Source organism: Caenorhabditis remanei, chromosome I (assembly GCF_010183535.1).
Source record: "Caenorhabditis remanei strain PX506 chromosome I, whole genome shotgun sequence".
In the NCBI taxonomy this organism is placed as follows: Eukaryota; Metazoa; Nematoda; class Chromadorea; order Rhabditida; family Rhabditidae; genus Caenorhabditis; species Caenorhabditis remanei.
In genome coordinates, this window is record NC_071328.1 from 2,831,540 (window position 1) to 2,847,952 (window position 16,413).

Below are 16,413 nucleotides of genomic sequence, written 5' to 3' on the forward strand. Positions count from 1 at the left end.
GTGACACCGATTTGTATCTTTTTCATTGATTTTTATGGATTTTTGTATTTTTTTACTCTAATTTACAGGATGACGTCATTCGTCGAGGGGTTAACCAGCCCTGAAATGGAGATCGCCGAGGGCGGAGTCATTTTGGATAATAGAACGTGAGTTTTGGATTGAAAATCAATTTAAATTATGATAAAATAGAGAAAAATCGCAGAAAAATTGATTTTGGCTGAAAATTTACTAAAAATTACGAAAATTACTGAGTAAATGCAGTAAGCTCCGCCCATTTTTCAAAATAAAAAGTAGGCGGAGCCTCTGAGTTAAAGCTCCGCCCACTGTCTTTTAAAAAAGTGCCAATTTTCACCTGAAAATCGTCTGAAAATGTTGTTTTAATCGAGAAAAATTCAGAAATGTTGATTTTCAATGGAATTTAGAACGATTTTTGATATAAGATTTTTGCGATAAGTGGGCGGAGTCGATTTAAGCCACGCCCACTTTTCCGGATTACGCTTCTTCTTGGCTCCGTCCACTTGTTTAGAGCTCAAGAAATGTTGATTTTTGCATTAGCGGAATTTTGAACGATTTTTGGGTATTTTTGTTTATTTTTAACAATTTCTTAACAATTATTCTAAAATTCGTAATTTTCAGACGATTCGCCGATTTGAAGGCAATGTTGGATAGTAACAAGGATAATCTCAAAGTGGACGCAATGAAACGGATTATTAACGTAAGTTTTAAAGGCTGAAAATTAGACCACGCCCCCTTTTTTGTGGGCGGGATTTGTGTTTCTACGACTTTCTACGACTAGGCTCCGCCCCTTTAGGATTTCTCTACTTGTAATAATCTTAATTTAGGCCACGCCCACTCTTTACTAGACTCCGCCCCTTTTTATCCGCCCTTTTGGAATTCTCTACTTTTAAGAATCTTCAATTTAGCCACGCCCACAAGATATAAAATTTTGGAGTCCCGCCCACTCTTTACTAGACTCCGCCCCTTTTTCTCCCATCTATTTTCCATCATCACTAGGCTCCGCCCCTTTTGAATGTCTCTGTGTTTAAGAATCTTCAATTAAGCCACGCCCACAATCCTAGGCTCCGCCCCTTTTGAATGTCTCTGTGTTTAAGAATCTTCAATTAAGCCACGCCCACAATCCTAGGCTCCGCCCCTTTTGAATGTCTCTGTGTTTAAGAATCTTCAATTAAGCCACGCCCACAATCCTAGGCTCTGCCCCTTTTGAATTTCGCTGCGTTTAAGTATCTTGATTTAAGCCACGCCCACAATCCTAGGCTCCGCCCCTTTTGAATTTCTCTGTGTTTAAGAATCTTGATTTAAGCCACGCCCACAAGCCTTTTTGAGTAGTAAAAAACAAATCAGTTTGTACCAGACTCCGCCCCCTTTTTCCCAAAAAATCCCAAAAATTTCAGCTAATCGCGAAAGGAAAAGACGTGAGCGAACTGTTCGCAGCGGTTGTCAAAAACGTGGCGGCGAAAAATGTGGAACTCAAAAAGTTGGTCTTCGTGTATCTGGTGAGATACGCCGAAGAGCAACAAGATCTCGCTTTGCTCTCAATTTCCACATTTCAACGAGCATTAAAAGATCCGAATCAACTGATACGTGGAAGTGCTCTCCGAGTGTTGACGTCGATTCGGGTGCCAATGGTTGCTCCGATTATGCTGTTGGCGATTAAAGACGCCGTTAGGGATATGTCTCCATACGTACGGAAAGTGGCCGCCCATGCAATCCCCAAGTTGTATTCATTGGAGCCCGAATTGGAGCCACAACTCGTCGATTGTATCGATTTTTTATTGGCGGATAGGCGCAGTTTGGTGTTGGGAAGCGCTGTGTACGCGTTCGATGAGATTTGTCCGCACCGCCTGGATCTTCTGCATAAACACTTTAGAGCTCTCTGCAGAGGACTCGCCGATGTCGACGAATGGGGACAGATTGTGATGATTAATATGCTTACGAGATATGCGAGACATGAACTCGCCGATCCGGATAGATCTCCACCGGATACGGATATTGTGTTGCTGTTGAACTCGGCACGCCCTTTGTTGCAATCCAGGAATTGCTCGGTGGTGATGGCGGTGGTGCAGTTGTTTTATCATGTGGCACCCAAAGCACAGTTGTCGCAGGTAATGAATACGGAGAAATTTAAAAAAACATTTCGAAAATTTTTGACCGAAAAATCGAAAATTAGGCGATTCCAGTGGTGTTTTCAGATTTCTGAAATTCCGTGTTAAAGCATAGTTATGAGGGTTTGAAGTTGGTGGCCTAGAAATCCAACTTTTGAGTTTCTAGGTCATCAAATTTAAATTCAATCGAAAGAGTGAATTCTGCCGATTTCAGTGGCGTTTTCAGATTTCTGAAATTCCGTGTTAAAGTGGAGTTTTGATGGTTTGAATTCGTTGGTTTAGAAATCCAAAATTCAGGTTTCTAGGCCACCAACTTCAATTCATTATAACACCGCTTTAACTCGGAATTTCTGAAATTTGAGAACACCACTGGAATCGCCAAAATACACGCTTTCCGATGAAATGAAACTAGGTGGCCTAGAAACCCGAGTTTGAAAAAAAACTAGGCCAGCAAAGTTTTTCTCAAATTTTGGATTAAATTTTTTAAAGTGGATTTTAGTAATTCTCATCAAGTAAAATATTCAGAACTTCTGTATTTCTAGCGACTTTTAACACGAAAAAACCACCATTTTTCGTTTAAAAATGGTCAATTTGGTGGCCGAACTTTCTCATCGGTTGGCTGGCCTAGAAACCCAAAATTGAGAAGTTAGGTCATCAGGGAAGTTTTGATCGAAAAATGTTGAAAAATCTGTACTTCTAGATTGGATTCTCTTTGGTTTTTTGGAATTTTCAGAATTTTATCAGATAGAACTCTTTTCAAATGTAATTTTCCGATTTTCATCTTGATTTCGTTAAAAAATCTTCAAAACGCGATATTTATCCAAAAAAAAATCGGGGAAAATATCTTTAATAAAGTTTTCTATATGAAAAATTGCTGAAAATGTGAAAATCTTTTCGATCAAAATGTCCCTGATGGCCTAACTTCCAAATTTTGGGTTTCTAGGCCATCAAAGAAATTTGGATTTTTTTTGGTTTTTCGAATTTTCAGCAATTTTTCATATAGAAACCTTTTTCAAAGATAATTTCATGAAGTATCGGAATTTGATTCTCAAAATCACGTTCTCTCATTAAATAAATCTAATGAGAATTTCCGAAAAGTGGTGTAAGCGCGCTCTATTGAGAATTTCCGAAAAGTGGTGTAAGCGCGCTCTATTGAGAATTTCCGAAAAGTGGTGTAAGCGCGCTCTAATGAGAATAGGCTGAGGAGTGATGTAAGCGCGCTCTAATGAGAATTTGATTCCCAAAATCACATTCTCTCATTAAATTCATCATTTTTTCAGATCGCCCGTGCACTCGTCCGTCTTCTCCGTGGGCCCCGTGAGACTCAATACGTCGTATTGACGAATATTGCAACAATATGTGAACAGAATCCGGTAGAGGAAGGAACTTTCGCCATCTCAAAAGTGCGCTGATATGCAACTGAAAGAGCATGAAAGAGCATGTCGTTGTTTCTGAAAATTTCAGAAAAATCTGAAATTTTTTTCGGAGAGAAAAAGTGTACACTTCCCTTATGTTATGTTATGTCGTTTTTATAAGTTGCGGTAAGTGCGCCCCATTGAGAATTCAAAATTCTCCGATGGAGCGCACTTTCCTCACGGAGTGATGCTTAGGTTGTGTATCAGTGGACCTTCTGTGGAGTTTTTCGAAAAAAATTTTTTTAATTTCTGAAATTTTTTTCAGACAATGTTCGATCCGTTCCTGAAATCGTTTTTCGTCCGCTCGTGCGACAGTTCTCTCGTCAAACAACTCAAATTACACGTGTTGACGAGTCTTGTGTCGGAGAGCAATGTGCATATTATATTGAGAGAGTTGCAGGTATGAAAGTGCGCTCTGTTGAGAAATTTTGGAAAATTCATTTATTAGACTTGTTGCGAATTTTGTATGTGCGCTCTAATGAGAATCTCGTTCAAAGTTTTTGTGGAATAGCTAACAGACTTGTTCGGATTGTGTAAGCGCGCTCTAATGAGAATTTTGAATTTTGAGATTTAAACATGTTTCGAAGCCACATGTGGGCAGAGCCTAATTAAGCCACGCCCCCTTTTCCGGATTACGGTTTTTGCGATTGTATTTGCTCCGCCCACTTTGCAGTATTGCCGCACGCTCACTTCAACTCCGGAGTGTGCGGCAAAGTTGCAAAAATGGGCGGAGCCTACGCAAGCTACCATCCTATAGATTTATGGCCGTAATTAGACCGATTTAAAGAGTTAATTGACGAATTTTCTGAGATTTTTGTCTGAAATTTTCGGTTTTCTGTATGTTTGTAGAAAAATTAGGCCATAATTCATTAAGAAAATAGAGATTTTCTTCAGCTGGAAGCACTCAAAATTTAAAAATTTCAAAGTTTTTTGAACATTTTCGAACTTCTATGGCGAAAACGTCGAAATTTTCGACTATCATGAAAAATTTTCACATTTTCGATAAAAATTTCAAAAATTGGTTCACTTTTTGACAATTGTCTCTCTCTCTCCAATTTTCAGACATACGTCCACATGTCAGACCTTGCGTCCCCAGCCGTCGAAGCGATCGGTCGTTGCGCAGTCCGTGTCGGAGCGGTCTCAGATCAATGTATGACTGGATTAGTCCAATTAATCTCGTCTTCTGACGAAAAAGTCGTCTGCTCTGCCGTCGTCGTCATCAAACGTCTTCTCCACGCATCGGCTCCCTTGAATCTCCTATCGAGACTCATGAGATTAATGCCCAAAATGGTCGCTGCACAGGCGAGAGCTTGTGTCATTTGGCTTGTGGCCACTCATGTCGATCAGGTTATTCATATGGCACCCGACTTCCTCAGACTCATCGCCAAAAAGTTCTCCACGGAGAGCGAATTGGTTAAGGTAAGGAATCGAGCGAAAATTTCAGACAAAAATCTCAGAATTTTGGTCAAAAAACGCTTAAAAACGGTCTAAAATGAGGTTTTTTGAGTTTGATGTGGATTTAGGGCCGTAAATCGACAGAAATCTCGGAAATCCGGTCAAAAAACGGTCAAAATCAGTCTAGAATGGGAAATTTCGTGTTTGATGTAGATTTACGGCGGTAAATCGACACCAACCTCGGTTTTTCAAAAATTAAAGAAGCATTATGGGCGGGGCCAAAGTTAGGCCACAAAACAAAACAAAAAAGTTACGTTTTGGAGTGAATTTACGGCCGTAAATCTAGGATGAGTGGGCGTGGCTTGAGTAGGCTCCGCCCATTTTTGCAATTTTGGCGCACGGTCCGAAGTGAGCGGCTACACTGCAAAGTGGGTCGTGAACATACAAAAGCAAAAACCACGATTCGAGAAAGGGGGCGTGGCTTAATTAGTCTCCGCCCACTTTTGACTTCAAAATATGTTTAAAAGTGGGAGGAGCCTCAATATCAAAGTAGGCTCCGCCCACATTTGGAAAAAGGGGGCGGAGCCTAATTAGCCACACTGACTTTTACGAGAGAGAGATTTAACTCAATCAGTAAGCTCCGCCAATTTTTCAAAAAAAAAAAAGTAGGCGGGGCCTCTAAGTTGAAGCTCCGCCCACATTATTAAAAAAGTGACACTTTTCATCTCAAAATCGGCCGAAAATGTTGTTTTAAGAACGATTTTTGATATCGAAATTGACATTTTTTCGGCTGAATTTGTGGTGGCCTAGAAAACCCGTTGTGTGAAAACTAGGCCATACTTATAAAAAAAGTAGAGAAATTTGCAGCTGGAAGCACTCAAACTGGCCGTCAAACTATGGCTAGGCTCCGCCCACCCACCAAATTTAGCTAAGCTCCTCCCACGCACCAAATTTAGCTAGGCTCCGCCCACTTTCCAAATTTTCCAATGCCGAGGTGGGTGGAGTCTAATTATGAAAGCCAACAATCTCGCGATGAGACTGCTATAAAAAAAAGAAACCGGAACCTAATTTGAGAATAGGCCCCGCCCATTTTTCTAGTTATGCTCTTAAAAAATAAGAAATTTTCTTCAGCTGGAAGCACTCAAACTGGCTGTAAAACTGTGGTTGGTGAAACGTGACGATTCGGAGAAAATAGTGCAATACGTCTTTCAATTGGCGCGTTTCGATCTGAGCTACGACGTCCGAGACCGTTGTCGATTCCTTCGAAATTTGATGTTTAATACGGAGATTTTGTCACAACACATGGAAGAGATCTTTATGTCGAAGAAGCCGGCGCCCGAATTGATTTCCAGTTTTAAGGAAAGAGATCAATTTCAGTTGGGATCTTTGTCGCATGTTCTGAATCAACGGTGCACGAAATATATCGATTTGCCGGAGTTTCCACAGGCGTCGAGTGATCCGACATTGAGAAAAGAGATGAATGCGCCGAATGAACTCAAGTTGGAGGATTCAGAAGAAGAAGAGGATGACGATGAGGATGAGGACGAAGAAGAATCTGGAGAAGATGAGGAATCTGGAGAAGAGGATTCAGATGAAGACGAGGAAGAGGAAGAAGAAGAAGATGAGGAGGAGGAATCGGAAGAAGACGACGATGAAGAGGAATCAGAAGAAGACGAGGACGAGGAGGAGGAGGATAGTGAGCCGGAAGAGAAGAAACCAGCACCGAAACCAACGAAGAAGCCAATGGCACCGGTGGAGAGTAAGGAAAAAGTGTTTAAATTCAATTGAAAGAGCGAAATCTGACGATTTCAATGGCGTTTTCAAATTTCTGAAATTCCGAGTTAGAGCGGAATTACGGCGGTTCGAAAATTGGTGGCCTAGAAATCCCAACTTTTGGATTTCTAGGCCATCAAATTTAAGTTCAATCGAAATAGGAAAATCTGACGATTCCAGTGGTGTTTTCAGATTTCTGAAATTCTGAGTTAAAGCAGAGTTATGAGGGTTTGAAGTTGGTGGCCTAGAAATCCCAACTGTTGGATTTCTAGGCCATCAAATTTGAATTCAATCGAAAGAGTGAAATCTGATTCTAGGCCATCAAATTCTGACGTTTTCAGTGGTGTTTTCAGATTTCTGAAATTCCATGACAGAGCGGAGTTATGAAGGTTTGAAGTTGGTGAGCACAATAACGCGAAAATAACGAATTTTTCGAATAGGAATCACATTTTGAAGGTTTTTTAAACAAAATCACAATGAAAATCGGAAAAAAAAAATTGCTGAAAATTTGGAAAACAAAAGAGAAATCCACAGATTTCTCAACATTTCCGATCAAAATTTCTCTGATGGCCTAACTTCCCAATTTTGGGTTTCTAGGCCACCAACTCTCAAACCGTCATAACTCTATTCAAACCCAATATTTCAAAATTTAGAAAACACTATTAGAATCCTCGATTTTCGCTCTTTCACATACATATAGCACTGATGGCCTAGAACTCCTGATTATGAGAAACCTAGGCCAGCAAACTTTATTTCATCGGAAAGCGTGAAATCTGACGATTCTAGCGATATTTTCAAATTTCCGAAACTCCCAGTTAAAGCGGAGTTATGAGGGTTTGAATTCGGTGGCTTAGAAATCCCAACTGTTGGATTTCTAGGAGCGAAATCTGACGATTCCATTGGGGTTTTCAGATTTCCGAAATACCGAGTTAAAGTGGAGTTATGAAGGTTTGAAGTTGGTGGCCTAGAAGACCAAAAGTTGGATTTCTAGGCCATCAAATTTCAATTCAATCGAAAGAGTGAAACCTGACGATTCCAGTGGTTCTTTTTCAGATTTCTGAAATTCTGAGTTAAAGAAGAGTTATGACGGTTTGAAAGTTGGTGGCCTAGAAATCCAACTTTTGGGTTTCTAGGCCACCTACGTCAAACCGTCATAACTCTGCTTTAACACGGAATTTCAGAAATCTGAAAACACCATTGGAATTGCCAGATTTCGCTCTTTCGATTGAATTCAAATTTGATGACCTAGAAACCCGATTAGAAAAAGCTCGGCCATGATCAGATTTTTAGCATTTTCGGACTGAAAATTCGCGTTTTTTGGAGGATTTTATGGGAGTACTCTCAAATATCTTAAATTATACCTCCCTATTGTTCTCAATTTCCAGAATCCGTGAATGGGAAGTCGACACCATCTTCTTCGGAATCGAATGCTTTGGATCTTCTGATCGACGTGGATTTCTCGGCGGCCGGAAGTCGTCAAATAATGAATCCAACTCGCATCGAATCGAAAGAAATCGAATTATTAAATGTAATCGAAGGTCACGGACTGTCTCTATCCATCTCATATCCTCGAATAAACGACGGACAGTATACGGCCATTCGATTCGGAATAATCAATAAAACAGACGAAGATTTGGAAGGAATCGAACTGAAATCTGCCGAAGGACTCGATGTCAAGGGGAATTCCAGAATTGAGCAAATTCCAGCCTGCTCACGGGTCTCCGTCGATTTATTGATTGATTTTGGGGATTCGGCGACGAGTAGAGAGTGGATTCTATCAAGAGACGACGGAAATCAGAAACATTTCCGGTTTGAGGTGAGAAAATCGAAAAATAGGCTTAAAATATTGAAATGTGCGGCGAATTTGCAAAAAGTGGGCGGAGCCTAATTATTTTTTGATTAGGCTCCGCCCACTGTACTTAAGTTTCCATTACCGAAGTATGCGGCAAATCTGCAAAAAATGGGCGGAGCTTAACGGAAAACAGCCGGGCTCCGCCCACAATACCGAAGTGGACGGAGTCTAATTATGAAAACCAACGATCTCAGGCTCCGCCCACATTCTTGTGCGATGAAATTGCAAAAGTGGCCGGAACCTAATAAAACATTGAAATGTGCGGCGAAATTGCAAAAAATGGGCGGAGCCTATTTAGGAATTTTCCAATACCGAAGTGGGCGGAGCCTAATTACAAAATCCCACCGTTTTTAAGCTCCGCCCACATTCTTGTGAGATGAAACTGCTATAGTGGGCGGAGCCTAATAAAAGTTAGAAATTTTTGGCGAAATTGCAAAAAATGGGCGGAGCCTAATCCGAAAATCCCACTGTTTTTTTTATAGCTCCGCCCACATTCTTGTCTTGTGCGTGGAAACTGCTGGAACTTGATTTGAGAATAGACTCCGCCCACTTTTCCAGTTTCCGCACACCAAGCAGAATCATTGTCCAAAATGGGAGGAGCCCAATCAGAGAGATTCTGGCTCCGCCCACTTTCCTAAAGTTTCTTCGAAAACCGGAGTGTGCGGCAGAATTGCAAAAGTGGGCGGAGTCTAATTCGCAACTCCGCCCGTTTCCAACCTTAATGTGTTTTGAAGTCAAAAGTGGGCGGAGCCTAATTAAGCCACGCCCACTTTCCCGAGTCGCGGTTTTTGCTTTCGTATTTTCAAAACTCCGTCCACTTTGTAGTATTGCCGCAAGCTTAATTTAACTTGGAGCCAAAATTGCAAAAATGGGCGGAGCCTTATCAAGCCACGCCCACTCAATTCCTCATAATTTTCTTTTTTTTCCAGGTACCATACGGTGAACAAGTGCAACCAATCCGTCTGTCCTCCGAAGACATTTCAAAGGAGAAAACGCGTCTGGGCGGTCTGAATCGTCACGTCATCCAACTGGAACGTCCGATCGACGCCTCCAGAATCCCTGAAGTCGTCAACGTCTTCAGAATCAGCGAGAATTCTGGAGTGTTCACGTGTCAAACCCGTTCGAGAAAAGACGTTTGTATTCTGACATTGGGGGAGGCGACGATCGAATGTTGTTGCGACAATTCGGTGATCGGGCGGATGCTGGCGTTCGCCGTCTCGAAGAATTGCTAATCACCACCTAATTATCCCTAATTAATGAAGCCTAATTTATTGATATTTTGCTCACTTTCTCACTCTCCCTAAATCATTCCTCCTTATTAACCTAGAATTCATTGTGGTGACGGATATATAAAGACAATTTAAATGGCATTTTAAGGAAAAAAAAGTGAGCAGAAACAGGCTGAAAAACGGGGATTAAAACTTACCAAATGGTGCAAATAGAGAAGCGATGGATTTGATGATGTCATGGGGGGATATATAGGGGGGAAAGAAAGAATAAAAGGGGGGATCCCTGAGAATTCAAAAATAAAATCCAAAAAATTTAAAGAACAAAAAGTGAAATTTTAAGCCCGCGTAGTGGTCAAATGAGTGGAATTGTTGTTAGAAGAGTTCGACACGCGAATCGTTGACAATATCGAATCCAATCGCTCCACTTTTGTCATCAGATCCTTTACGATTCGATTGATGCACGCGCCGGCGCCGGTCGAAGTGGCAACACGTGGATTCTGTAAACTTTTGGGACATTGTGGGGATTTTCAGAAGAAACTTCCAACTCGAAAAGAACAAAGTTTTGTCTAGAACTACATAAAAATTATTTTCAGCTCAAAAATTATCCCATTTTTCAATTTTATCGCTGAAATTGGAATTTCCTTTTGAAATTATCAGAAATATAGCGCAAATTCTCAGTTATTCCATTGTCTACTTAACAAAAGTCCATGAAAAAACAGGTGGTGTTCACAGAAAAATAGCGAATTCTAATCGGTTTTTTGATATTTCATAGAAAATTTGGAAAACATCTATTTTTCCGATTTTTCCCTAGAATTTTGAGAAACTTACAAATCAACTGCGCCCCACCGCAAACGAGAGAGTATCGGTGAGAGACGCAGACTTTTTTCGCACCTATACAGCTTTTCAAAGTTTTTTAAATCTATTTTCGCTATTTTTAATAACAATTCGCCGAAAATATTTGAGCAAAAATCAAGAAAACAGAGTGAAACAAACCATCTTTTCCTGAACATTCTTGTTGTCATCAATGCAAACTTCGTCGATTTTTGTGATCGTTTCCTCCATTTGCACATCTTCCATATGCACATCGTCGATACCTGCAACTCGATGAGTTTTCATGGAAAAACGAGGGAATTTTCTCGAAAAAACACGGTTTTCGGTCAAGTTTTTAGTTATAAGAATCAGGAAACGCGCCAAAGGAGCGACAGTGCCAATTTTTATGCCATTTTTATACAATTTTCGTCAAAAATATGCTAAAAGCGCGTCAAAGGCGCCCCAGCGCGATGAAAACTGACTCATTCTGAATCCATCTTTATCTTACTAAAAGTTATCAAAATTTGCGTATTTTTGCGCCGAAGGCACGCCAGCGATGACATTTAAAAAACTCGTAAAATAATGAAATTCGAACGTTTTCTATCCATCCAAATACTGGAAAACTATGAAAAACGCGTCAAAGGCGCGCCAAGCTTATCTAAAACTAACTCATTCTGAATCTGAATAAAAATTTGAAAATGCGCCAAAGGCGCGCCAGCCGATGTAATTTTTTGCATAAAACTTGCTTATTCAACTCAACTTTTCTATCGTTATTTTGCGGAGGTAACGCCAGGGTTGGGAAATTCCGGGCTGACAAAAAATTCTTCCGGCCCGGCCCGTATTCAAAAAATGTACAACATTTTTTCACAAATTTCTGCAAAATTTTCATTTAAAAAAAGTCAAAATTCTCAAAATTTCTCGGACGCTAATGTTTTTACCGATATTCTAAAACACAGTCGAAAAATCCACTTTTTTGCAAAAAAAATTTAAAAAATTCCAGATTTTTTCAAAAAATTTCAAATTTCTACAGGAGCCGGGCCTACCGGGCCGGGCCGGGCCGAGGAAAATTTCTCAGTCGGCCCGGCCCGGCCCGGAATTTCCCAACCCTGGGTAACGCGGCAAAGGCGCCCCAGTCTGATTCATTCTGAATGTTTTCTAGATGGCCCGGCTGAAAAATTTGAACTGAAATCTTGAACGAAAATTTGAATTTTTTTTGAATTTTTTCCCAAAAATGTCGAATTTTTGACTATACTTCAGAATTCAATCAAAAGATAGTTATGCGTCAAAAAATTGAAATTTTTAATGTAAAATTTCAAAATTTTTTTTTTAAAATTTGGTAAAAAATAGGTACCTTTTTTTGAAGCCGGGCCTTAAAAATTCTCTACCGGGCCGTAAACTTGCAAGTATGTGGAAAACTATGAAAAATGCGTCAAAAGCGCGCCAGCCGCTTCCCCCAAAACTCACTCATTCTGAAACCATCTTTAGAGGGTCCAGGCGACGGTTCATCTGGCAGAATCTCTGGATCATTTCTCAACGGTTCGACAATGAGTCTGGGTCTCTCTTGGGCCGTCCGAATCTGTTCTTCGCGTAGTCGATGCATTTCCTCAGCTGCAACTTGTCTCTCGTAGAGTTCACTCTCGAGAATTGCAATTTTTTCGATGGCTTCATCGAGTTTTGTTCCCAAATCTGACGCCAGATACTCTTTATTTCTCTCTGATCTCTCCAATACGTCGTTCCGTTGCTCCAACTTCAGAATTCGCTCTTTTTGACGTTCACATTGATGTCGGAGTTCGGAGTTCTCTCGTCTCAATTGCTCTTCCACTTGTGCAAATTGGGTACGTGACTCGTCCTGGCGGTCCTGAAAACAATGAAAGAAATTTAATATATTTCAAAAGGGTTTGTGCTCGATTTACGAATGCGTGTGGGTTTTGTAGAAATATGAAAACGCGCCAAAGGAGCGCCAGTTCGTGAGAAACATACTTGTCACGGGTCGGGCCGGGCCGAAATCAAAAAGATTCTCGGCACGTTTTGAAAAATTTTTTGAAAAAAAAAGTTTTCGAATAAAAATTCAAAATTCAATAAAAAGGTAAATATGTATGATAATTTAAGCATTTTTACACTAAATTTTTGAAAAATTTCATAAAATTGTGTTACACAAAATGAGTACACATTTTTGAATCCGGGCCGACGGGCCGGGCCGAGAGAAATTTCGGCCCGGCCCGATTTTTGACAAGTATGGTGAGAAATACATGCAAATTGTACAAAACATGTGATCTTAGTGAACACGTCAGAGGCACGCCAGCGATGACTAGTTTTCAGTGGAAATTTAGAATTCTAGTTTAGCGCTCCAGTGACGCGTTTTGAACCGAAATTTAAATTTTTGCTTTTTTTATTGAGAAAAGTATAGTTTTCAACATAAAATAAATCAAATGTTGGTTGAAAACGAGTCACAGGCGCGCCAAACTAAAATTCTAAATTTCCCTTTCAAAACTTGTCATCGCTGGCGTGCCTCTGACGCGTTTCACATTTTTGATACGACTTGCACGAATTTCTCATGATCCTTCGGCGCGTTTTCATTTTCTTAAAAAATCCGCCATCGCTGGCGCGCATTTGACGCTTTTCTCTCGGTCTCTTTTCAAGATTCATTGAGCTTCTGGCGCTCCTTTGGCGCTTTTTCTGATTTTTATACCTACAAATTTGTTCGAAAATCGAGTTTTTAAATGAAAATAGTCAGAAATTTCTTGAAAAAAAAAGTTTTTCGCAGAGTCTGGCGTGCCTGTGACGCCTTTTCTCTCTTCTCTCACATGTTTCCTCATTTGTTATAATCTGGCGCTCGTTTGGCGCGTTTTTATTTTCCTGCAAAACAAGACCATCGCTGGCGTGCATTTGGCGCTTTTTCTCAAATTTTCGCAGAGACTGGCGCGCCTTTGACGCGTTCACAAAATTCACATTTTTTCATCAAAACACAGTAAAAACCAATCTGGCGCTCCTTTGGCGCGATTTTCTAAAAATTATCATTTCTGGCGTGTATTTGGCGCTTTTCGATCTAATTTTCTCAAATTTTCGCAGAGTCTGGCGTGCATGTGACGCCTTTCCTTACCTTATTCCTCATCTGCTCAGTTGTCATCTGACCGATTCGAGTCTCGGCCTTCTTCAAATGCGTCTTCAACTCATCCAACTCGGCATCCATCATCTTCTCGATTTCCGATGAACTCGACTGGAATTCATTGTATTCTTCACGCATCTGAAGGAAATGGAGAACAAGTTCTTGATGGGGGAGGGAACGAATACGATCTTCGGATAAGTCCATTTTGTGGTAATCTGTAAAAAGAAATGAATGAGGGGGACTGAAAATGAGATGAAAATTGAAAAAAACGGCTGAAATGACATAAATATCGATCCAAAATTGAGGTTTTTGATGCAAAATCGAGGAATTTTGAAGAAAAACGGTCCCAAAACATTATTTTGTTAGAAAAAAGACACCGAAAATAAGATTTTCAGAGGAAAAATGACCCAAAATTGCGTATTTTGAGATAAAATTTCTGGAAAAAAAAACTAAACTAAGGAATTTTATTGAAAAAAAGCGTCTGAAATTCTGATTTTTGATGAAAAATAGTCTCAAAACGTAATTTTGGGAGAAAAAAGACGCCGAAATTTGAGTTTTTCGAGGAAAAAAGACCCGAAATTGTGGATTTTCATAAGAGAATTATGAAAATTGTGATTTTGATATTAAAATCCAGGGAAAAAATTGTAAAAACAACGGAAAATGACCAAATTTTTGATTTTTGATGTTAAAATGAGAAATTTTTGATGGAAAAAAATGTCTGAAACTGTTACTTTTGATTTTAAAAAATCATAATGGAATTTTGTGAGAAAAAAAAACTCCGAAAATTGAGTTTTTCAAGGAAAAAGAATACAAAATTGTGCGTTTTAGCCTCGAAACACAACTTTTAGCTGAAAAGAAGACATCAAATTGGGAATTTTCTTTAAAAAAGTCGCAGAAAATGGAAGAAATGAGTGATTTTCGATTAAAAATTACCCTAAATTTTGATTTTAGGGGAAAAAATCACTAAAAAACTAGGTTACTTGAAAAAAATTGTTTGAAAACCACATTTTTCGCCTAAAAAAAATGTCTGAAATTCGTAATTTTCCATAACAATTTTAGAAAAAAACACCTTATAAAAACCGCACAGCGCTGAACACATCACTCTCATAAACCCTTCTTCTCCATACGTAAACACACTACAATCGGAAAGAAAATGAGAGAGACGCCACGTGTGATGGACGAGTGAATTGGCAAAGAAACTGGTCTCTCTGCAATCAGGAAACAACCAGAAGCTAACCGCAAATGGACTGTTTTTTGTTGTTCAATGTGAATGGAATGGACTATGGATTGTTCACGAGGAGTACACGAGGTACTGTGAAAAAAATAACGTTTCGACAAGGATTTTCAAAAAAAAATTCGCGCGCTGTGGGCGGAGCTTAAACTGCAAGCGGCGCGGTTCTTAATTTGGACAAAAACAACTGGAATTAGAACCGCGCCGCTTATTTAAGCTCGCAGTTTAAGCTCCGCCCACAACTTTATGCGCTTGCGCGTTCCAGCGCGCGAAATTTCTTTTGAACATCCTTGTCGAAACTTTATTTTTTCACACTATACTGACGCTTTAGCAGTTCAAATTCTTACTGTAGCTTAAAGGCGCATAGCAAAAAAGGATGCATTTTCGAGGTTTCTATGTCATTCCTGAAGTTTTAAGGCGATTTTTACAGTTAATAGGCCATTTTCTACGAATTCGGACTATTTTTAAGATTTTTAAGCCGGGTTTTTAGGTTTGTTTTGGGATTTCTAGAGCATTCTTAAGATCCTAAGGTAATTTTTGAGGTTTCTCGGACATTTTGAATTTTCTAGGTCACCTTTGAGGTTTTCGAGGTTTTCGATTACGACTACTTGAAGTTCGGTTTTGTTTCAAAATGTGTAGATATGAACTTTTTTATGATAATACTCAAAAAAAAACCTCCGAAAAAACTCCCGCGACTTTTCAATACGAAAAAAAACAAGGTCAAAACTAGTCTGATCATGTCCGAACTTTCTCACTTTAAAGTTCTAGGCCAGCGACTGCTCAATAGGAAGAACTCCCAGCCTTTTGAGCCCTTTTTGGACTGAAATTCTCTTTTTTTTGGGAATTTCATCATAGGAATATTCTGTAGAAGAAGAATTCATATTCTTCTTCTACAGATTTTCAATTCTCATATTTCGAGATTATCGAGATCCCTATTCAAAACATACTAATATTCGAGTTCGTAATGTTATTTCTGCAGAAAATTGTGAAACACAGCGATTTTCGAGATTTCTACAAGATTACGCAGTAAAACTATCGAGATTATGGTGGTTTCGTGTAGGAGAGCATCTCTACAGTGACAAAAAGTGCACATTTTCACGCTAGAAATGGAAAAAAAAAGTGCACGAACAAGAAAACTGCTGGCCTTACTTTCAAGATTTATGTTTCTAGGCCACCATTATCCTTCTCTGATGATAAAATTGTGAAAAAACTGAAAAAAAAACGACGAAAATGAAGAGGCTGATGGCCTAGAAAGCCAAAATTGGAAAGTTAGGCCACCACTACTTCGAGGGGCTATTTTTGTGATTTTTCGGTTTTTTTTAACAGAAAGGTTATTTAAGACACCATCTCTGAGCATCATCTTAGAGTATGAGCGACAAACGGGATTTCTGTTATATGAGGGGTCGAATCAAGTCAACGGGCGGCGGCTGACGTGATGCCCCTAGACGTGTCGAAAAAGCGTTGGAGAATATGTATAAA

At 39.7% G+C, this 16,413-nt stretch overlaps 2 protein-coding genes across 2 annotated transcripts; one reads left to right on the forward strand and one right to left on the reverse strand.

Moving 5' to 3' along the window:
• Positions 1–69: 69 nt before the first annotated feature.
• Positions 70–9,790, forward strand: GCK72_000386 (uncharacterized protein; the record flags this gene model as incomplete). The annotated part of the gene is made up of 9 exons (XM_053722460.1): positions 70–146; positions 637–715; positions 1,413–2,123; positions 3,404–3,526; positions 3,804–3,938; positions 4,601–4,957; positions 6,065–6,692; positions 8,092–8,522; positions 9,488–9,790. 9 exons carry the CDS (start codon positions 70–72, stop codon positions 9,788–9,790), a joined length of 2,844 nt encoding a protein of 947 aa, XP_053591105.1.
• Positions 9,791–10,122: 332 nt separating this feature from the next.
• On the reverse strand, positions 10,123–13,907 carry GCK72_000387 (uncharacterized protein; the record flags this gene model as incomplete). Its single annotated transcript, XM_003095516.2, has 4 exons — positions 10,123–10,284; positions 10,781–10,881; positions 12,062–12,455; positions 13,698–13,907. 4 exons carry the CDS (start codon positions 13,905–13,907, stop codon positions 10,123–10,125), a joined length of 867 nt encoding a protein of 288 aa, XP_003095564.2.
• Between the last annotated feature and the right edge of the window lie 2,506 nt (positions 13,908–16,413).